General features: G+C 45.3%; 1 protein-coding gene across 2 annotated transcripts in view; it reads right to left on the bottom strand.

Moving 5' to 3' along the window:
• Positions 1–6,703: 6,703 nt before the first annotated feature.
• Ehf (ETS homologous factor) overlaps positions 6,704–22,151 on the bottom strand; it is a 42,268-nt gene continuing 26,820 nt past the window's right edge. For both annotated transcript variants that reach the window (XM_048788577.1, XM_015477765.2), the window contains 6 exons: positions 21,182–21,244; positions 18,782–18,850; positions 18,595–18,663; positions 12,868–12,927; positions 11,233–11,428; positions 6,704–11,129 (listed from right to left, as the gene is read on the bottom strand). In XM_048788577.1, the coding sequence (XP_048644534.1) occupies positions 11,030–11,129; positions 11,233–11,428; positions 12,868–12,927; positions 18,595–18,663; positions 18,782–18,850; positions 21,182–21,244 (557 nt within the window). In that variant the 3' untranslated portion in view covers positions 6,704–11,029. The remainder of the gene's footprint in view (positions 11,130–11,232; positions 11,429–12,867; positions 12,928–18,594; positions 18,664–18,781; positions 18,851–21,181; positions 21,245–22,151) is intronic.

Here is a 22,151-nt window from a genome sequence, read left to right as displayed (position 1 = left end):
TCTGGGGAAGCCCTTGTCAGGACTGGAGATGACCCTTCCTCTCTCTGGAATCCTATATCCTTACACTGCATCCTGGCACACGCTCTGAGACCGAGGTGACCTGGGTGCCCGTCATGGAGTCCTGCTGCAGGGGCTCATGGGAGTCTCGGTTCTACCACCAGCATTGCTATGGCTGGACTCTTCAGAATCAGGAAAAGGCAACATCCCTCATGAGTTTTGAATTTCAAATTATACTCGACGTCACAGGGACATGTTTATTTTTGTTTTGGGCAAAACTCAATTTCCTGTTTCTAAGAAAGTAGACTCAAAGAAAGAAGAGTCATCACTTGGCCATTCAAACCACAGATAGTGCTTCTGTGAGCATTCATGTAAAAGGTAGGGCAGTTCCTGGGAGCTGAGTTCATCAGCTGAGTCGGCCATCTGGGAAAAGGGTATAATCATCCTGAACCTCAGCGTCCTTGTCCCAATGGAAAGACAGTCCTAACGACAACACCTTTCTCGTGGAGTTAAATGCAATCATACAGGAAATGTGCAGTGTTCTGTCTGACGCAGAGTAAATACCAAATAAATATCAACTATCAACGTTACCTGTGAACCATGACCCTGGGGAGCAGCTCTACCCTTGGGAGATGCAATCTTCAGATTCAAAAGAGCAGCTTCCCCTGGAACTGACTGCATATATCCAGGGATCCAGGCTCTGCTGATTTTGTTTCCACTCCCCTCTCACCTCCACCATCTACAATCTCACCAGAGAACAACTCAGTGTTCACCTTAGTTCCCTAATCCATCTCAGGGAGATGAGGGAAGCCATTTCTCAATAGTTTAGCTGAATGGAAAAAAAATTTAAATGAATGTTGGACTAGAGTCAAACTTATTTTCATAAATTCCTGGAACTTGCTATTTGGAATGACCTCAAAGATCATCTAGTCCAACCTGTTGATTTGCAGGTGAAGAAACGAAGGTAAGAGAGTTTGAGAACCTTGCCTAAGGGCCTGTGGCTAGTTAGTGTTGGGGCCCTGACTGGAACCCGGGGGCTGGTGTCCTGTCTCCCTGCAGTCCCTTGTTTTTGATCACACTGCAGTGTAACATCTGTTAGTTGTTTATCTCCCTGACAAACTAGAAGCTCCAACTTAGAACTCTCTGCCGGCTCATTAGGAAGTGGAGGTTTAGAAAGGTCCAGTCGCCTAGGGTCACCCTGCATAGAAGCAAAGATATGAGAATTGGAAGGGGGATTGTTCCAACTCAAAGTCTAGTGCATTTTACTCGGTTAACCTGCTTTCCAGGCCTGGTGATTGAAAGATATCTCCTTCCCAAGGAAATAATGGTTGCCAACAGAGACAGAGTGGTGGGGTAGATCTGGAAGTCAGGTGGGCTCTGACACTGGGTTACTGGGTAAACTTGGGCCAGCCACTTTTAAAAAAGTATTTTTTATTAGTGTATTATACTTATATGTAATATTGGGGTTTATTTGGCACAATTATACAAGCACGGAATATAATTTGCTCCCATTCAGTCCCTGAACTTCCCCTTCCCCTCCCATCCTCCCTCTTCCTGTTCCTTTTCCTCTACTCCACTGGTCTTTTTTATTTATTTCTTTTTAATCAGGGTGCATTGGCTATGTATAAAGGTGAAATCCACTGTCATATGTTCGTACATGTCCTTAGGAGAGTTTGGGCAGATTCATTCCACTGTTCCTTCTTTCTCCCATCCCTCCCCAAGTCCCCTTCCTCTCCTCCACTGACCTCTCTTCCATTCTCATGGGATTTCCTGGGCTTTGGTCATGCAGTGCCTGTCACCCTGCTTGTCAAGTTGAAATAAGAATGAAAATTAAGTATGAAATAAGTTGAAATTCGGCATGTTTTTGAGTAAGTGAAGCACTTTTTTTCTCACATCATGAAACCGTGTCCTTCCCTCTTGCTTCCCCCTCCAAGGAGCTTCAGTGGAGACTCCAGCGTGGCCCAGAGTCCCGCGCATCCCCAGGCAGGTGAGACGTGTCCCTGGGTCAAACTTAAGAAACAGCTTCTGTTTTCACGGCTCCGGCAGGGATCACCGACTCCGGCTGGTGTGAATGCTCTGTTTGTTTTCCTCCTCTCTCTCTGTTTGCCATTGGAAAAGTCCATTAGTGTTGAGTGACGTGACTAAACAGTGAAGGAGAACAGTAGATGTGTTAATAACGCTTAGGTAAATACCATTTGTTATTGTCACCTCTAAGACTTTCAGAGAGGTGGCACCATTCCTGGTCCTGGACCGTCCTTTCTTTGGCTCTGTCTTTCGGCACCTGGAAAGACAGGTTTGGAGAGGACTCTGAAGGGGATTGGTGAGCAAGAGGAAGGAGGGTCTGGGAAGGAGAGAAACAGGGATTCTGAACAAGAGAGAGCAGGGGAGCCACCCACACTCAGGTGCACACACGCGCACATACATGCACACACACGCAAGGAAGCAGACGAGGGAGATGGACAAAGGGCAGAGGATTACAGGATCCCTTGCCGGAACGCACACTCTCTAGGGCTTCTGACTCTGCATTTGTTATTTCTTAGCAGCTCCAACTTGGACCTTCTGGTCACACATCTGCTCTTCCACCGACATCTAGGATGTGCAGCCTCACTGCCTGTGACTCAGAGGGGAGGTGATGTTGGCTAGATAAAGAGAATCAGCAGAAAAGGGTTTCAAAGCATCACTATGGAGGCCGGGGGTGGGGACGGGGGGGAGGAGCTTCCCTGTGGCTGTCTCCACGTTGCAATGCACTGACCCTGTGATTGTGGGGACGTGGTAGGAGGATGGGACGTGACCATGAAGGTTCACATTTGATTGGAAAACATTTGTGAACTGGCTTCCTTTCTTGGCTAAGAGGCTCGGTGACCCCCAGCCTGACTTTTCGCACAGGAGTTTGTGCCAACTGGTTGTTCCGTCTAAGCATCTTTGGGGTCATGATTTTAAGGCAAGTGAGACACCGACTTTTCTTTGAATCTCCGTCTCTAGCTAGAATGGTCATGCATGACTTTAACGCGGGGTCAATGACTCGAAGACACCAAGTTGGCTAAATCTATTGCATGCCCTGGCTGGACACTCAAAGTACTCCCCTATGGGTCATGCATCCTGAAATAAGTCCTTTCCTTTGTTCCATGTGCAATTATTTTCACAATGCTTTCAAAGAGAGACCATAAAGCATCATGATTAAGACTTCAACTCTGCTGTCGACCAGGGGAGAGGTTCCAGAAGGAAATCAGGCAAGAGCTTCACCTCTGTGGGCCTCAGTTTCCTCATCTATAAAATGGAAATTACAGTGGAACTTTTATCAAGGGATTAGAATAAGGATTAAAATAAAATATGAAAGCCAAACATTTAGCACAATGTCTGTATGAATAACCGTTCATCATTAATAACATGACCAGATGTTAGCATCTGTTTTCTTGGTTCCCACCACCACTGGGAAGGAGAGGTATCTCTCCATTCAATGAAGAAGAAACTAAGGAATGAGAAATTACAGTGACATGTCCACAACACTTAGAACTGAAGCCAGGACCAGAAAGAAAACATCCTGTGCCTCCCTCACCCCATGACGAAGACTCTGAGGCTGGGCTTTCTCGAGGCTAAGCTCTGAAAGACGGAATGTGAAGAGAGAAGAGGTCTGGGGATCCAACCTCACGGAATACCCAAGGTTTGGTGGATGAGAAGAGTAAGGAGTGAAGAATGAGTTCTCGGGAAAGGAGAAGAGCAAGAATTTCACTGTTGCAGAAAACAAGGAAGATCTTTTCCAAAAGAACCGGGGAAGCGAATCAGCAGGGTCAAAACTCAGGAAGTCAGAAGAAAGGACTTGGAATCGGAAAATAAGAAGGTCCTTTATTTGTTCAACAAATATTGACAGAGCCAGGTGCATACATCTGGCGCATCCTGGTTCTGGGACTCTGTGGGTGAACGTGCAAGGCCAGGCCCCTACTCCCCGAGAGCTTATGTCCTGGAAGGAAAAATAAGCACAATAAAAGTGAATTAATAAAGTCAAGATCTCGTTTCAAGTGCTGTAATTTCTGAGAAGATTAAAAGTATTATGTCATAGGAGGTGATTTGGGGGTAGGTGGGCTGCTGAAGCTCCTTTGATTAGGGGAGGTGACTTTTTGAATGGAGACCTAGAAGGAGCCAGCCAGGGGAAGATGAAAAGATCAAAAGATGCATTGCAGGAGGAGGGAGATACTGAAGCAAAGTCCCTGGGGCAGGAACGAGTTTGACTGTGACGTCCCATAGGGCACTGTCACAGTGATGTGGACGGGCAGACTGTGCTAGCTAATGGAGGAGAGCCGACTTGCAAGGCAAGAGAGAGCCTAAAGCTACGCCACCAGAGTCTCTGTTGAAAAGAGGAAATGAAGTGGTAGAAGGGCCACTTAGTGGCAGCTGTTCTTTTCGGGGGGACTTTTCATTTCCTTTCCTATTACAGTGATCCCTCCTCAATGCCAACATTCCCAACCAGAAAGCCACATCTTTAGGATGCCCGCTAACAATTGTGCTGAGTATGTGGGGTTCAGAGATAGGAATAATCAAATCCCCCCCCTCTGAGCCTCTGCTGACAGCATCAAACGTGTCCATACTGGAAAATTCTGTCACTCATTCAGCAAACACAAGGCTATTTGCTTCAGATCCTTTTTTTATTGTTGTTCTCTAGAATCTCCAGCACCTTTGGTTCCTAAGGTTCCCTAGAACTCATCTCACCATTGGTCACTCGCCTCATTCCCCAGCCTGCCCAACCCCACCACCCCAGGTCAGATCCCAGAGCAGCGTGGACCAACAGAATCTTCTCCAGCGATGGAGATATTCTGCATCTGTCCCGTCCAGTACGGTAACCACTAGTGATAAGTACTCAGCACGTGATCAGTGGCCCATGTGATAAAGGCATATTTAATTGACACAATTTTAACTATTTTAAGCTGAGTCACATGTGGCCTAGAGTTTTGAATATTCCAAAGAGTGAAAATTCAGGAGGGTTTATTGATTCCTGTCACTTTGCAAGTTCTTGTTATCACGGAGACATGCAGCAACACAAATCAATAATGCCCAGGTCGGTCAGTGAGAGGATTTCTACCCACAGAAGGAAAAAATGGCATATATCCAAAGTTGGCCAAGTTTGACAGGCTGGAGTAACATCAACATGCAAATACTGCCTCTCCTGTCTGAGAACTTATCTCTAAAGGTTGTTATCTCTCCCCGTGTGTTCTAAGCAGTGTGGGTTTCTTGAGGTCTTTGATGGGAAGCTCATCATCATCATGCTTGGGAACTTCAGTACACATTTTCCCTTCCCTTGTAGATTCACAATGTATGGCATCATAGTAAAGACTCTGAGAATTTCTACAGCATGTAGCTCTGGAAAACACTGTTCAGCTTAGTATTTCTCCAACATTTTTTTTTTTTTTAGAGAGAGAAGAGAAAGAGAGAGGAGAGAGAGAGAATTTTTTTTAATATTTATTTTTTAGCTTTTGGCAGACACAACATCTTTGTTTGTATGTGGTGCTGAGGATCGAACCCGGGACGCACGCATGCCAGACGAGCGTGCTACCGCTTGAGCCACATCCCCAGCCCTCTCCAACGTATTTAATCATAGAAATGTGTGTGTCTGCATGTGTACTTCAGGGGTGGAAGAAGAAGGACCTGAGTATCCAAAACCATCTACTACTCATTACTAGCTGTGTGACCTTGGGAAAGTCACTTAATCTTTCTGAACTTCATTTCCATAATTTGAAAAATATTGACTCTATATGTGTATCACAGGCTTTCATGAGGATTAAATTTAAAAACACGTATAAGGTATACATAGCAGTTCTTGAATTTTCCCTCAATGGTTAGCTGTTATTATTTTTATTTATAAAGTGAAGTGACTAAATGACAGACTTTCTGGGCCCAGGGAGAAATGCATAATGAACAGGCAGAACTCATTTGCTGCCTAGAACAAATTTAATATTGTATTAGAAACCTGGATGGGAGAGTGATCTTTTCAGCCCCTCTTTGTTCATCCTTTACTGAAAACATCAACCCAGTGGCCTATGCTTTCCTGCAATCCATTCTCAACACAACAGCTAGATGGAAACTTTGGAACCAAAAGTTGGAGTGTGTCATTCCTTTAAGGCCTCTCATCTTGTACAAGGAAAAATTAGCACTTCCATAAGGACCTCCAAGTTCTATGTAGTCTGATATCAACGTGTCTCAATTCCTACTATTGCAAGTCTGCTCAGGCAAACAGACTTTCTTGCTATTCCTTGGAATGGACAGGCACACACACACACACACACACCCCAGGACCTTTGCACTTGCATAGATCACTTCTCCAGTTATCTGCAAGGCTTTTCCCACACATCCTTCAGTCCTTTACTGAATGTTTCCCCCTTCATCATACCTAAACTGCAATACACCCCAACATGCTCCACACTCTCTGTCCTTCCTTGCTTTACGTGTTTTTACTCCACATTTGATATGCTACTTTGTTAGCATTTTTTTTTCTTATCTGTTTCTACCCCATAAAGCAAACAGCACGAGAGCCAAGTATTTTTGTCTCTCATTTTCTGCCATAGCTCAGTGCCTAGGATGGTGTCTGGCACCTAGGAGATGCTTAATAAGGGCTTATGGAGTGAGTGAATAAGCTGTGTGTGTTCTGCTCCTACAGACCAGGTCCGTTTTCTCTAAGCCCGGTTGGGGGTGGCCCTGTTGAAGAACAAAGAACACATTTACAGGCTGGTCTCTGTGGCTTTTATTAGTGTTTTCTGGGACCCATCAAACGAACAAACAAAAACAAACCCACATGTTGAAAAACAGTAATTCTCTCATAGAACAGAAACACTCAGTTTGAATTTAACGCAGTTTAAAGGGAAGGAGTTCTGATTTTTAAAACAATAGTGGCAGTACGGTTGTTTAAAAAAAAAAATGTCAACCCAGAAGGCAGATGGCAAGAAAAGCATGAATTATGCAGATAGCTACAGACAGATTAATCCCAATTCAGCTAAACATGTGAAGGCCTGCATATTCCAATTTTATAAGACACAGTTTCAACGGATTTTTTTCTTCTTAAAAGGCTTTATCTCTTATCCCAGAAACTGAATCCTGAGACCCAAAGCTGAGCATAATTCAGCTCTGATACTGTGATCACCATGACACTGTTTCATTCATAACAGTAAGGATTCCTCAAACAGCTACATGTCAAGAAACTATCATAGCAAATATAATCAGGCAAGCTCCTCACATAGGGTTCCACACTGTGCACATAGTAGGAGCTCAACAAATGCTTGTTTTTTAACTATAGAAGAATGATATAATTGCTTTTCCCTCTGTTTTACCTTTTCTTATGTTTTCTGTAACTGAAAAACAACACACTTGCAAAACTAATATCTAATAGGCATTACTAACCTTATCAAAAGATCCCTTGGTATTTTTTTTTCAAAAAGAAAAAAAATAAAATAAAATAAAAACCAACCCCCAAATACTAAAACTTAAAACTGTTTTACGCTTAAATAGCCACTGACATCATATAAACACATTCATAATCTTCATTGGTTAAAATAGGTCAAGGATTCATTTACTGGCGTCTTGAACCAGATAGGTCTCACAGCTCCAAGGAAGGCAACAGAATCCTCAGCCAACATATGTTGACTGGTGGGACTAAAAAAACCTGCTTGGGTTTCATTTCAGCCCAGGTGAGAAAGCAAAGTAAGGAGTGTCACAGTAAATTGTTCATCATAGATAATATGTCCTCGAAGATTTGGCTGCCATGTTCTTATTCCAGTGAAGAAATTATTCATGTCCCAATTAAAGATCGGGCCTCCCCATCGAAGGAATCTTCCAGAAGACGTTCGCTCATTCATCCAGCAAGTATTAATTGTCTACCTGTTTCTTGCCAGGTACCAGGAAAACAATAGTGATGAGACTTTGCCCCTGCCCTCAAAGAGCTTACAGTCTAGCAAGACAAAAACCAGTGTATGCAAAGGAAGGCTCATAACCTGGATCTGCTTTTCTCAGGTGGCACTTTCAAGATGCTGTGGGATGTCCCTGAGAGCCACGGGCCTTGCTCAAGTTTTATCAAGTCAAAGAGGCGCCTAGGATGATCTAAGTCTTGGGAAGATTAAGCAGTGTATTGCCTGACTTAATACCTACTGAGAGGGCTAGAGCCCTTGGCTTACAGAGGGTTCCAAGAGACCATGTTTAGTGCCCAGGTGGACATCCATCATAGATGAGCTCCTCCAGTGAGAAGCTGCTTGGCCCCCAAAGAAAGGGGAGCTTCTCTACAGGACTTGGCTGTATCTTTCAACATTACAGTGGGAAATACTCTGTTCACACCCCAAATTGGCAGGACTCAGTTACCTTAAGTTCTCCAAGTCACGAACAGCACATAGAAAAGGCAGCAAAGTCAAGCTGAGACAATAGCGATATGCCGAGAACTTAATACTTCAGCCTATTTAGACAGGCACTGGGTGCCAAGAAACTGTCACTTTCGACAAATAACACAATCTGCTATTTATCTGTAGAACTGCTCCAGTTGCTACTCCCCAGACAAAGATTGCTCTTTAATGGAAAAGTCTCACAAAGAACCAAAGCCCATTGGGAGGAATTTACAGATATGAGGAAGGATGAACTCAGAGAGGGATCTAGACACCTTCAATGAGGAGCAAAGCCAGGAAAGGAATAGCAGAGAGAATTGGCAGATGCCCCTAATAATTCCACACAATTCAGACATGCACAGACACACAAATATTAATGTATTACACCACTTCAAAAACCCAGATGTCTAATTCATTCTGTGCAATTTATAGTCAAATGCTGGGAAGGCCCCGTGGTTCTTCAGCCTTGAAAAACAAGGTGTGTCTTTTGTGCAGTAAGATCTGGGTTGCACAGTCAAGGTCCTTGCTGTTCCATTATTATTTTTCTCAGCCCCTTCAGTAACTTTCACTTGTAACACAAAGTAAAACCTTTGTACAGGTGACCAAGTCAGGCAGAAATGAAATGAACTCGGCTGTCCCTTCAGAAGGTCACTCAAGGGTGTTCCAAGGTCACCATGATTAATGGTCCTCATTATAATTAGGATATTAATTCTTCTTACATCTAGATCTTTGAATACATTATAAGCACTTAGCAACCCTTCGGTATGAACTGCTCAGCTCCCTGGTCAGGAAGGACACAATGACAGGGGCTCTATTTGTTGCTAAAGGTCACTCCTATAGATGCATATCTTCATTCCTGTCCCATTGCTCATGATAGAGGCAGAGCAGAGGAGAAAGTCAAGGGCATGAGGGGGTCAAAAAGAAAAATTGCAAAAAGAATCTGGTTCTGATCCATTTTCAAGGTACCTACAGACTCATATCCCTCCCAGCTTGCATGATCCAAAATCTATCTTCAAGTATTCCAGAATAATCCCTTGATGGAAGTCGTTTCCAACTCCTTGCTCCTGAGCTGCACTTTATGTTTATCTCTTCCATTCTTCCTCTCTTTTTCTTTTAAAACATTTCTGTGAATGCAAATCTATGCAATAATCCTTTCACTTTGGGATGAGTTCAGAGGAGACAGGAAAGAGATGATCCAAAATAAGAAAGATTATAAGAAAGATGCCTACAAAGAGGGCTTTCCCTAAAGATCTCTCTCTCTCTTTCTCTTTTTCACACACACACACACACACACACACACATACACACACACACACACATACACACACACATTTCCTTTTGCATTATAATTTTTTACTCTGCTTTAAAATTCCAGTGCACGGGTGTAGTATTATAGCTTTTCCTGCATTATGACATTTTATTCATCTGACTTTGGCTCTCATCTGGAGTTCTGAAAAGAAATTCCTCTCAATATTTCAATTCCTTATCCCTAACAGTTTAAAACATAAAGATAAGTTAATTTTAGAGACTTGCTTTCATTTTAGGAACTAAAAGAACTTAACAAATCTTTTTGTTCTGAGAATAAATCACCGTCTTTATCTTGGCTGGCTAAATCAGTGGTTCTCAATGAGGGGGTCAATGTGTTCCTCTGGGGGACATCTGGTGATGTCTGGGGACATTTTGAGTTGTCATAGCTGAGGACTGCTATTGGTATCTATGGGGTAGAGGTAAGGAATTCTTCTATACATCTTGCAACGCACAGGAGAGCCCTTCTCACAAAGCATGATCCCGCCTGAAATGTTAACTGTGCCAATTGAGAACTACAGAGACCCAAGAGCAAACGCCTTAGTCATTTTCCTACCAACACCTCCTTTTTCCCATTTTTCTATTTTTAATCATCTAGAATAAAAATAACCAAGACTTGCCTCTCTCTCTTAAGTAACTAGAAGTGAACAGATGTAGCAATTGACATTTCTTCACCAACCATCTGAGGGAAAGGGGGAATAGGTAAATCATTCCTGAATGAGTATAAAACCCTTCACCATTATTCTTCTTGCCCAGAGACATTCCAAGTCAGGTGATCCTAAGTGATTGCAGCCCACCCTGGATTTTGGGAGTCTCCAATCTCTGCTCACTGGGCCCTAACAGGTTAAACTTCCTGGCATCCTTCTGGTTTATCCTGTCCTTCTGAGACCCTGGACTTCATCCTGACAGCCATATCCACCTCTCTTGGCAAGGTCCTGTAGATGCTGATGTGTTGGAAGACTCCTCACCTTTTACCTAAGTCATTTTGCACACACCTGAAAACATTTAATGCCCTTTGATTTTTTTCTTTCTCTCAGCAAGAAGCGCAAGGCTACACCCCTTGTTATTCTCCTGGCAGGAAAGAACTTCACAATAGAGGCAAAAAGAAATCACAACCACATACAGCGTCGTATTTCACAGAAAACTGTGTACGTTGGTTCCCCATATAGGACATACTTCAAAGTAACAAAATAATCTTTTATCAACCGTAGTGTTCCTTCTTCCCGTTCGAAGTAGATATATATATATATTTTTTTTTCCACTCGTGGTACATAAATATCAGAGAAAAATAGTCTTTGAAATATTTACGTCCAGGAGTTCTTGGCTGGCTATGAGTCATTCCATGTGTGTTTTGGATTGTGCTTGGGGGCCGATGCTCAGTTTTCATTTTCTCTCCAACCACGAGCATTCTTCCCAAATTTATATACCAGCCTTCGTCCGTCCACCCGTTCCAGAATTTCTCTCTTGTAGTAGTATCTGTAACCAAGGACACCCCATGAGGCAGCCATTCAGACTAAGGCTGTCGGGGAGGGGATGGGTCCCGTGGCCCCATCAATTTGGGAGACAGGCAACTCCTCACCTCATGGCCCGGCTGAGCTTCTCGTAGGTCATGCTGCTGTTGTTCTTCTTTTTGCCCCAGAGCTGAGCCACGGCCTCTGATTTCAAGAACCTGAAGATGCCCTCAGACCGGTCTTCCCACTTAATCAACCCCGGGTTCTTGTCTGGATTCAGGAGGATGTCGCGAATGAATTCCCATAAGTGAGTTCCTCTGGGGTCTGGGGAGGAGAGAAGGGGGCTGAGGAATGGCCTCAGGGACATCACAGCACAAGGACAGCAGAAGGAGCACTGAGTCCCACTTCCTCTTTTAAGCAGGAGAGACTCAATGCTCCTGGGGAGGAAGGGTCACCCCACCACCAAATACTGGACATAAAAAATGAACAATGAGCTGGGAACAGGGGGCGCATGCCTGTAATCCCAGTGACTTGGGAGGCTGAGGCAGGAGGACTGTAAATTCAAAGCCAGCCTCAGCAACTTAGCGAGGCCCTTAGCAACTCAGTGTCTCTAATAAAATATTAAAAAAAAGGCTGGGGATGTGGCTCAGTGGTCGAGTGCCCAGGAGTTCAATCCTTGATACCCTCCCCCTGCAAAAAAAATGAACAATGAGCACATTTTTAGTTACAAATTGGGAAACTGAGGCACAGAAAATTTAAGTGAGTTGACCAAGGTCACACAGTCAACTATGGGCAAAACCAAGGCTAAGAAATAGGTGTTAGGTCTCCTTGGCTGGGGGAGTTTCTTCCAGTTTTGCACAGATGGCTTGGCCTTCACTTCAACTAGTCACTTCTTCCCCAGAGAGTGACTTCAACCTCTTATCTAGTACCTCTTCCAATTAAATGGCTCCACCCCAGGAACTGTGCTGCAGCCAAATGCAAAGCAGAGAAGGCTCCAGAATTTTAACTCTTAGAATATACTGGGGTGGGGGAATATGTTAGGTATTTTTCACAAACTACAAAATTAAATATAACATTATATATACAGGAGTGGGGGGAGGGCTCTTGAAAATGAAGCAGCTACTGAAAGGAGATGAGCAACCAAATTCAGTTTTCCTCCCACTGGATTTGTGACACCTCCCTCCAGTGTGCCATTGGAGGGACCACGTAAGACCATTCTTATGGCATGGCCTGGAATAGCAAATGGTAAAGAGACAGCGATTCCTTGTAAAAAAAGATTCTATGGTGTTCTTTTCTCCCTAAGCCCCCCTCAGTTCTGTGTCTCTGATAGCTCACTGTGTTCATAAGGTTTTGTGATTGGGGGAAATCCAATTCCAAAGAGCAGTGTTAAGTCTCCTGAATAATCAGCCTCTTCTCTTCGAACAATGACTCCACGAGGGCGGGTGTCAGCATCCAGCCAGAGAAGGAGGCTACCTCTCAGCCATCTCTCCTCATCTTTTCCAGGGAGGGAGGGACGTGGCTAACCCCTTGCCTGCAAGAAGTTCTTATTCCATGAATACAGTTTTAGAATAAACTGGAAATGGCCGCAGGCCCCACTTTGAGGAGCACTGCACTGAGAGTTCTTAGCCAGTAAGTGGTGTCTCCATTTTCTCTCTCAGCCCAGCTGGAGGTGAAGACCCGGAGACAGCAATGTTTGCTAAGACCTAGTGGCTTCTGGTTAGTGCAACGAGAAGGGAAGGGCCAAGAGAAAGGCCAGCACTCACTGTGCTTCTTGGTGTGGGACTTTGTAGGGTGCTCTGGCTCCTTCTTCATGTCAGGCGAGTCTGCTCGGGAGAAAAACGAGAGCTTTTTAGTTTACCTGTGTCTCCAGTTATCCTTCTCATTCATGCCTGTACTCATTGAACCCGTACTGATTGAGCACCTCCTGCAAGACTTGCACTGTTTGATTATATGGTAGCTAGTGAAACAGATGATAAACACTATAGAGAAAAATGATGCAGGGTAAAAAATTGGGCTAGAAGCATGGAGGTGGGAATCATTTGTACTTTCATATCAAGGAGGACACAGAAAACCTTTCTGGTAAAGAAACCCGAGGGAGGTGCCCAGAGCTTGTGGAGGAGCCTTCCATGGACGAGTACAGTAAGTGCAAAAGTCCTGAGGCTGATGTGCACGAAGAAGGAAGACAGTGTAGCCGAGAGCAAGGAGGAGAGCTGCAGGAGCCGAGTTCCCAGTCATTAGTGACTTTTTAGGACTTTTTAAGAACTTTGCTCTGAGAGAAAATAGATTTAGGTCACTAGAAAGATTTTTTTTTCACATCATACAAAAATGTAAACATTCCTAACAAAGAAAAATGGCTTTTAAGCTAGAGGAGTGCCATTTTTTTTGGCGGGCAAAGTTACATTTTAATCACCCTGACAAAGGGGCCATTGAGTGGCCTGAACTCAGTACAGAGGGCCACCGTGGACTAGGGAAACACAGGTTAGTTTAACCAGTGACTCATTATGGCAACTCTTCAATTGTCACCAAAGAGGAGGAGGCAGAGGCGGATCTATGAAGTAAAAATTCTTAGAAAAATAAATAAAACAGCCAATATTGCACGTTCTCTGTCATATGTAGAACGTGGGAGGCAGAGGGTAGAATATTGACCACCAGGGTCTAGGAAGTGGGAAGGACAAGGACCAGGACAGACAGGGAGTAAGATGCAGTCAGGGAGGAGGGTACAGTTCCTGTGCCTCTCCCCACCAAGCACAGGGGGCTGACTACAGTCCACAGCAATTGACGACATACTTTGTAAAGAACTCGAAGAGAAAGGTGTGATGTTTCCAAACACCAAGCAACGAGAAAAGTTTAAGGAGAAGGAAATGCTGCTTACCCCGATTTGATATTGTACCTTGTGCACAGGCATCAAATTAGCGTACGGTACCCCAGAAGTATGTTCAACCATTATGTCAATTAAAAAGAAAGTGAAAAACAAACGCTCAAGCTGTGTGCCTGTGTATGAAAAAGAGAGAGACAGACTGACAGACAAAGACAGACAGACAAACATAGGGACCTAAACACAAGTCACTCCTCGGCCAGAAAAGTCTCTTCAGTGCATATTTCATCTGGGCTTCCTAACCTAGGGTTCACTGACCCACATGAAGCCTTCGAGGTCATTCTGGACTAAAACTGCACATAAAGGAAAGGAGTCCATAGCATTCTTTTTTTTTTTTTTTGTCAAGGGTAGTCTAGTGTTTGCTGGGTGCCATGGTGCACGCCTGTAATCCCAGCAGCTCAGGAGGCTGAGGCAGGAGGATTACCCAGACTCAGCAATTTAGCAAAGCCCTAAGCAACTCAGTGAGACCCTGTCTCTAAATTGAAAACGAAAAGGGATGGAGATGTGACTCAGTGGTTAAGCGTTCGTGGGTACAATCCCTGGTACAAAAAAAGTGGTCCAGTATTCAAAAAGAGTTCATGGACCCAGACTAGCTCCTAATTAGAATGGTTAAAAAGACAATGGATACTGTTTTGGGGGTACTTTCTTTGTACCTGTCACTGTCACTGTACTAAGTTATATGAATCACTTTAGGTGATTCTTACAGTAACTCTGAGTACTATTATGAGTACCCTGTGAGGCACTATCCTAGTCCAGAATTTACAGCTATGGAGGCTCTGAGAAACAGAGAGTTCAAATGACGTGTGTGTAGTCACACAGCCTGAAAGCGGAGTCAGGCTGTGAACACAACAGATTGAATCCAGAGGTTTTACTCATAAGCTCTGTTCTGAGCCATTTCCACAGATGACAACCTACTTTGGCACACAACAGATTTCTCAAAGTCTATCCTGCCAAGAGTCAGATTCACTTTTATAACGCCTCTATTAGTTGAGAATATAATTCCAATCTAGGGATTCCATATTTCCCAGGGCACACAGGCCCATCCATCTATCTGATCACCCGGGTTGTGAGGACCCAGTGTTCCTAGCAGGTTCTCCAAAATCCAGGGCAGGACAGAGAACAGGGATCGAATAAAAGCGGAGAAGAAGAAAACCTTCTCACTGTGGTTGAGAACCTCTCTCCAGGTGTTGTCCCCAGGAGGGTCTGCACCTGACTTGGGTTTCTCTGAAATCGAGAAAGATCAATTCTCGGGAAACACAGGAGACTTCACTCTCCCTCCCTGCAGGCTGCAGGGCCAGGTTGCAACATCCCATCAGGATGTGACAACATTCAACAGGTCTGGCACCCACCCCGGTTTCCAAGTGATACATCACTCTGACAGGGCCACGTTGTCCTGTAGACAAAGAGTGGCATTTACCCAACAGGCCACAAGCAGAGCTCTCTTTCAAATGGCATCCAGGAGGGATGCAAGGCTATTATTTCAGAGCCAGGGTTGAACCCAGAAAAACCCAAGTGTCTCTCCTTGTACTCTCCTCAATCACTGTGAGTTACGACCTGACGCCCAATCAATTACTCAGGCCTGAGTTACCTTCGTGAATAGGAAGAAAACCCTGGACACTCTCCTCAGGAAAAAAAAAATATGCACATACGTGTACAGTTATGGAATTTGGTCAGTCATTTCAGAGGTCTGTGGCCCTCTTCAGAGTTTGTGGACTCTAGATTAAAAAGCCCCAGGTGAGATAAACCACGAGGAAATTTTTCTGTTGGAGATGTCAGCCATGTACCCAGGCTAGGCCTCCATCCAGCTTAGGAAAGATTAAAAAAGAAACAAACAAAAACTAATAAAATTGTTCCCTTCCTCACAGGGATGACTGACACGAAGCCTTCGAGGTCATTCTGGACTCACAGGGAGGAATAAGCAGCCCAAGGCAAAAGAAAAATCGAATTTCTTCCAGTCCCCTCTTGCTGTTCCAATATGCAGGGGCCATGGGGGAGATCTCTGAGCCACCTCAGCACCCCGATCGTTTGATGTACCTCCTCCATACCACCAGCCTCTCCCCCTGGGTCCTCCCCAGTGGCGCAAAATAAAAGTCAAGGCCTTTGAAGTTAGCCATGTGGTTAAGTGATTCACGGTAATAAAATAATGGCTTGCTCTGGGGAGGCTGTCCAGCCTGGCTTTCTCTCGGCTCCCCTCCCAGGTACTCCGGGGCAAGGTCCGTCGGGTCCAGGCAGGGGCAGCCACCAGCCACCCGTTTATGATGCCAGTGTGAGAACATGACTTGAGCTTCGCTGCTTCGCAAGAAGCAGAGATTAGGGGCATTTGCATATGATTCAGCGGTGAGCCATTTCTTTACGGGATATACAAATTTCAGCGTTCTAATAGACCATGCCACCCTAGCTCCAGGCTCGACAAGTCAGTAGATAAACACATCAAGCCCGGGTTGGCATGGCTGGCTGCAGGATTATCGGGCGGATCAGAACACTGGCGGCGGCCATTTTATGAAATGGCAGATGACACAGAAATCAAAACAAAGCCTGCTTGCTTCCCCACCTGCCTTTATCACAGAGGCCATCAGTTTACAGGGAGCCTCGCCTGGCTCAGCTGGTGACTTGCATTCAGACACAGAGAGATCTGTAGCTGCACTGGATTGCATGGCAGCTGGAAAGATACAGACTCTGCCCATGGCAGAGGTCTTAGGGTTGGTGGGGGGGCGGTTCTGGATCCATCCAGCAGAGACCAAACTCTTCTGAAAGAACTGATCTGTGCAAAATTGGGCTTAATAACCTACTTGGAGGGCTATTCTTCCTAAGAGTGCCAGCTGCAGACACTGAATGGATTCTTTAGGTAGCAATTCGGAGAGAGGTTTTTGTCTGTTCATCTCACTGTCTAGCCTATTATAACAGCAGAATAGGTGGGGGGCAGGGCTGGGGACAGGGATCAGGGAGGTGAGGGAGAGCAGATTCATAAAACCCGTTTTAAGAAGAAGTATCCAAAAATATAACAGGTGGCTCAAGAGGTGGCACATTTCCTATCACGGCAAAAGTGCAAACACAAACTGGCCCCCAGCCCCTGTTGGCTCTGAGGTTCTAGAAGCAGAGAGCAGAGTCACAAAAGGGGAAGGAGGACGGGGCTGCGAGGCAGCAGAGCTGAGATTGTGGCTCTCAGGTTTCCCAGAAGCCCTGCGACCTGACAACCCCTGAGGCGTGGGAAGTGGTTGGTTCAACTTTATTCTTAGTTGGAATCTCTTGCCATAAGTCAAAGACCCAAGCGGAAGGACGTGGAAGGTGCCACCTCGGGAAGTTTGAGAGGAAACCCAAGGGTGACTGGGGTGGTGTCCTCAGCCTGAAGCCCTTAGTCTTGACTGGGTGGCAGCGATTGCCACAGAGACTGCACCCCCACGGGCTGCTCCTCCAGAGTGGCACATGCGCTGCCCGCCTTCCCGTGTTTGCTCTGACTTCCTAATTTCAACAAATAACTTCGAGTGACACATAATGCTAAGGGCTGTTGGAGGGAGAGGAAGTAGAGAAATGAATTGGCTTCAATTCTCAACCTCAATTCCAGAAGCATTTATACTGGCTCCCGGCCCTGTCTCACTCAAGGGGTTTGACCCGAACAAAACCTCAGACCAAAAACTTTCGTTATTTTAGTTCTCAAAAATACACACTCAACAAAAGAAGGGGGAAAAAAAAGAGTAAGGTTTGTTGTTTAATTTCATGCTTTATTTCACAAAGCAACTAAATCCCAGTCATGAAGTTAACCCAAATTCAATTCTTGCAGGAGGGCACTTATCTTGCAACTGATGTCCACACTCTATATTTTATAGACCCAAAGATATGCAGAAGCTTGTCCCCAGGTCAAGGGACAGCAAAATATCTTTTGTTCAACTGATTCATACTCTGTACATGCTAATGTACCTATATGTGGGGGGTTGTCATCTGAAAGCCCTTCTTCCAGAATCCCCACATGCCAACCCTCTCACTTGGTATACCTTGTCTAGGAGACATGGATAAACCCCATTGCATCCAATCTTAACCAAATGCAACCAATGTGAACATAATTGACAGGGCTCTGACATATCACAGAGAACTGCAGGGTGAAACTAAAAAACTGAGAAAAACGCATGATCATTGGGATTCTGGAAATTTCCAATGCCTACTCCTCCACACAGAGACCACCACCACAAATTCAAAGGACTCTGGATTCCATGGTTAGATATTCTTCCCCTAAAGCCAGCTGCAGTTTGAAACGAATGTTCAAATGTAGTTGAGAATTAATCATAGCCTTCTCTCTCATAAATATAAATAATTTTATCAGATATATCCCAAGAGCAGATTTATGTTAAAAATGGAGGAAAGCATGAACAACTTTTGTTGTCATATGAGTGACTGGTGTCACGGAAGACAAACATTTTTCCTATAGGAATCCCTACTGGTCCTCTTCAATGCATGCAAATTGCCTCAAAAGCAGATCTGCCTTTATAAAAGCCCACTCAATTCCTTTCTCAGCCTTTTCATGAGCAAGACTCCAGCAAAGTGGAAATGGAGGATGTTGGTCATTCTCACTAATTCTCTGTTAGCACTTGCATGTCCAGCCTCCGATGTCAGGAGAACTTACCAACAGGAAGGTGACCAGTGGTTGTCATGGAGATCTGGGCCCTGCAGAAAGTTTTGCTGTCCAACAAGTCTGCAGCAATGAAAAAATAAAGGGCATTAATACCCCCCTTCTTACAACACCACAGTGTGGCCACTGGACCATCAAACTAAGAATGTCAAAGGGCCTTCCGTGTTGGGGAGTTAGTTACCTACTGTGCTACCATAGTTGGTGTCATATAAATAGTTTTCTTCTTTCCAAGTGTTCATGATGGAAGGGTCTAGAAAGAATAGAAAATGGGGGAAGATCAACAACCCTTATTCCCAGGGTGAAGAACCTGCCCCTTCCAAGTCACTGCCCTTCAGAGAGGCATGGGAAGAAGGGTATCCCCCCAAGAAAAAGGCAACAGTGTGCTTCAGCTACACATCGCTTTTTAAATGATGCCATCCCACAGTTCATCGGGCGCCATATGTGAACAGCCTTGCTAGGGTGCCCTCCATGTGATCCACACCTGTCCTTGACCAACGCTCTGATTTCCTTAGATTATTTCCAGCCTCCCCTGGCTTAGTCTTACACTCTACTATATAATCCCCAGAATATTTTTACCCTGGGGAGGAAGGAAAGCCTGGTTCGGGACAAATAAATGTATAATAAGTGAGCAGTGAGCTCATTTTTTCCTGTGGATATCTTCCTGGGTGAATGTGTCTTTCAGTAAAGGTCTGATCAGCCTTATCAGGGTCTCTTCATGACTAAAATCCAGAGAGAATCCCCTTTACATTAGGTGTCAACCGACTTCCTTTAGGTCTCTCCAGTTAGCTTAAGTGGTGACATGATGTTTAAAAAAAAAAAAAAGAAGAAGAAGGGCTGCCCAGCAACCTGTCCTTCTCCTGCACGCCAGGGAAGCACATCTCTCTCCGAATATTCTCCAGAGTTCCTATTCGAAGGAAACTCTCCTCTCCTTGCCCCAGATGAAGCCCAGCTCCCACCCAGCCCCCATAACCAGGCTGGTCTCCAACACAAGCATTCCCTTTCGAAGTTGGTCAAGATTCTTCCCCTTATTCTCCCCACCCACCCAAGTTTCCTGATTTCCTTTCCCTGCATTTGCAGGCTGCCCTCCACTCCCCTGCTGGCCAGGTTCTGAGTTGTAGGGCTGGGGTGGTAAGCCACTGGCCGAGTTTCATTTTGTTTTTATAGCATAAATGGTATAAAACCTGACTCACTGGCTAAGTCCTCCTGTTTACGACATAGGGATTTAGCTGGTGTTTGAACTAATAGCTACGTGTTTGGGCACCCCAAGCCCAATCTCTTGGGGTTACACCCTCTCTCCTTGTTGGGTCACCTCATACACCTGTTGTTGTCTCTGAAAACAAACTGAACCAAAGAGGTTTGGGGGTGTTGGCCCCTCCAGGAGCCTCTCATCCCCTCCTCCCAGGGTGGACCTTCTCCACCCTTCAGCTCAGCTTTTCTGAACTGGCAGCACAAGAATGGCTGGGTGGCCAGGGAGGGGTGGCCAAGTTCTTGGGACGTCTCCAATATACCCTGTCTCCTCTAGAGGGGTCATCAGTAGGGTCGAGTGCATTTGCAAGGGATCTTCTTAGCCACACCCTGCGTCATCTCTGGGGCTAGGGCAGACCTATAAAGCACAGGCCATTCGGGAACCCCTCCCCCAGTCTGTAGAGAGAGGGCAGGGCTAAGGAGGCCTAATTAACATGCTTAGCAGCTATTGTTTTTTTTCTTTAATAATGGTAGACCAGTCCCCTTATAAAAGAGTAAATAACTGCATGGGCTAATTTTGGTGCCAAGTGACTCACAAATCACCCCCAGGTCAAATTCTGTCCTTGGTGACTAGCACGCAACCCTCAGGGAGGCCTGTGTCCAACTTGGTCAGCCCACGTGGCTCGAAATCTCCCTGATGTGGACATAGGGAGTGACCTGGGAGCAGTGGCACCTGCACTGTTTTATCATGGTGGCAGACTGTGGGGAAAGCTCTGGGAGAGAGATTTAGGACAGAGGAAAGGGGACCAAAATGAACATGGATATTAGAGGACTGTAGACTCTGCTCAGAGCCCAGGGCATCTCTCCTGTGAAAATGTCTTTAAGGCAGGAGCTGGGCTCCACAGTGCCTTTGGCCGTCCCCAGGGAAGCTCCCTAGGGCCAGAAACTACACTAACCACAATGCCAACTCAGCAATCCCTCCAACCCTTCCTGGTGAACAGACTCCCATTTAGGGAGGAGGGGGAGAAGAGGAGACATTGACCCTTCCTCTTTCCTCGCCTTGCTTTTCTGAATTTTCCAAGTCTAATCCCCTTACTCTTTTTCTGGGGAGGAAGCCCATCTTAGAATCTGCCCTCTCCCAGCTACCAGGCTGACCTGCAGAAGGAAGCAGAGAAGTCTGGGCAGAAAGGAGGCCCGGAAAGCGTGGGTGATCGCTGGTCCCAGGGCACGGATATGAGGCTCCTGGAAGGGTGGTCCACTGGAGACAGGCAGGAAAGTGGCTTCTCTGGGTCTCCTGCCTACACCTCCTCCCACGCTCTCTCCGGTGTTCCCTCCCCATTTTTCTTCCCAGGGCTTTGTCTAGCCAACTTGGCTCCCGGAATCTCCTGCCACTCACCGGTCTGTTCAGTCTTGACAATGACATTGTGTGTGGACTGGAACAGGTCACTGCTGCACTGGCCTGTGAAGGACAGAATGCTAAAGTCAGAGGGGACCCAGATGAAGCCAAAACTTGATGCTTAAATAAGGACAGGCTGGCTTCTCTGAAGAGCTTCTGCCGTTTTCCTGCCTGACCACCTAGGTTTGCTCATGGTAGGGGGCTTCCCTCTCGGCCTCTACACACTCCAGTCTGGAGTCTGTCCCTAGCCCCATAAATCATCAGCCTAGGTCACCCATTATCTAATTGAATTATTTGGCATTGTAGAGAGAAGACATCTAGTATGGTGGACCTAGAATTTCAGAAGTCAGAAGACCAGTTTTTCCATTCCCAGGTGGAAGGCATTCACTTCTTTGGGTCTCAGGTTTCTCATCATGAATTTAGGGAATTTTACTAGATAGAGTCCATCGATGACCTCTAAGATATTTTCCCATACTAAGATATGACATGAAATGGAAAGGAGAATACAGATCAAGTCATTTTGATTTAACCAGCTTGATTCTTCAATACATCTGGATAAAATGCAGTGAATTTTCCCTTGTTTATGCCTCCAGCATGTGGCCAAGTGGTGCCCACCACCTAGTCCTGTGTTTGTTTGAAACCCCTCTCATGCTACACAGTATATAAAAGCACACATACATGCAAGTGAATCTAGAATTTTCCTCCTCTCCAGATAGATTATGACTATCTCAGGAGTACAGGTCAAGCCTCTAACTTCTCTGACCTTCAGATTTCCCATCTAAAATACGGCTACAATATTTAGTTTGTCCTAAGGTCATTCGATGAGTGCCTAATATAAATAAATACTCAATAAATGTAAGTAAGTAAAACATCTGCAAAAAAGCAAACAACAAAACAAGGGGGAAACATCTGTCCATTAGGCTCTCAGAGGTGACAGCAGCCTGTGGGAGACCAAGCAAGTCACAGAAGG

The sequence above is a fragment of the Marmota marmota genome, unplaced genomic scaffold (genome assembly GCF_001458135.2).
Source record: "Marmota marmota marmota unplaced genomic scaffold, marMar, whole genome shotgun sequence".
Classification (NCBI taxonomy): Eukaryota; Metazoa; Chordata; class Mammalia; order Rodentia; family Sciuridae; genus Marmota; species Marmota marmota.
The sequence above is the reverse complement of the archived record's forward strand: the minus strand, read 5'-3'. Positions and strand labels throughout refer to the sequence as shown.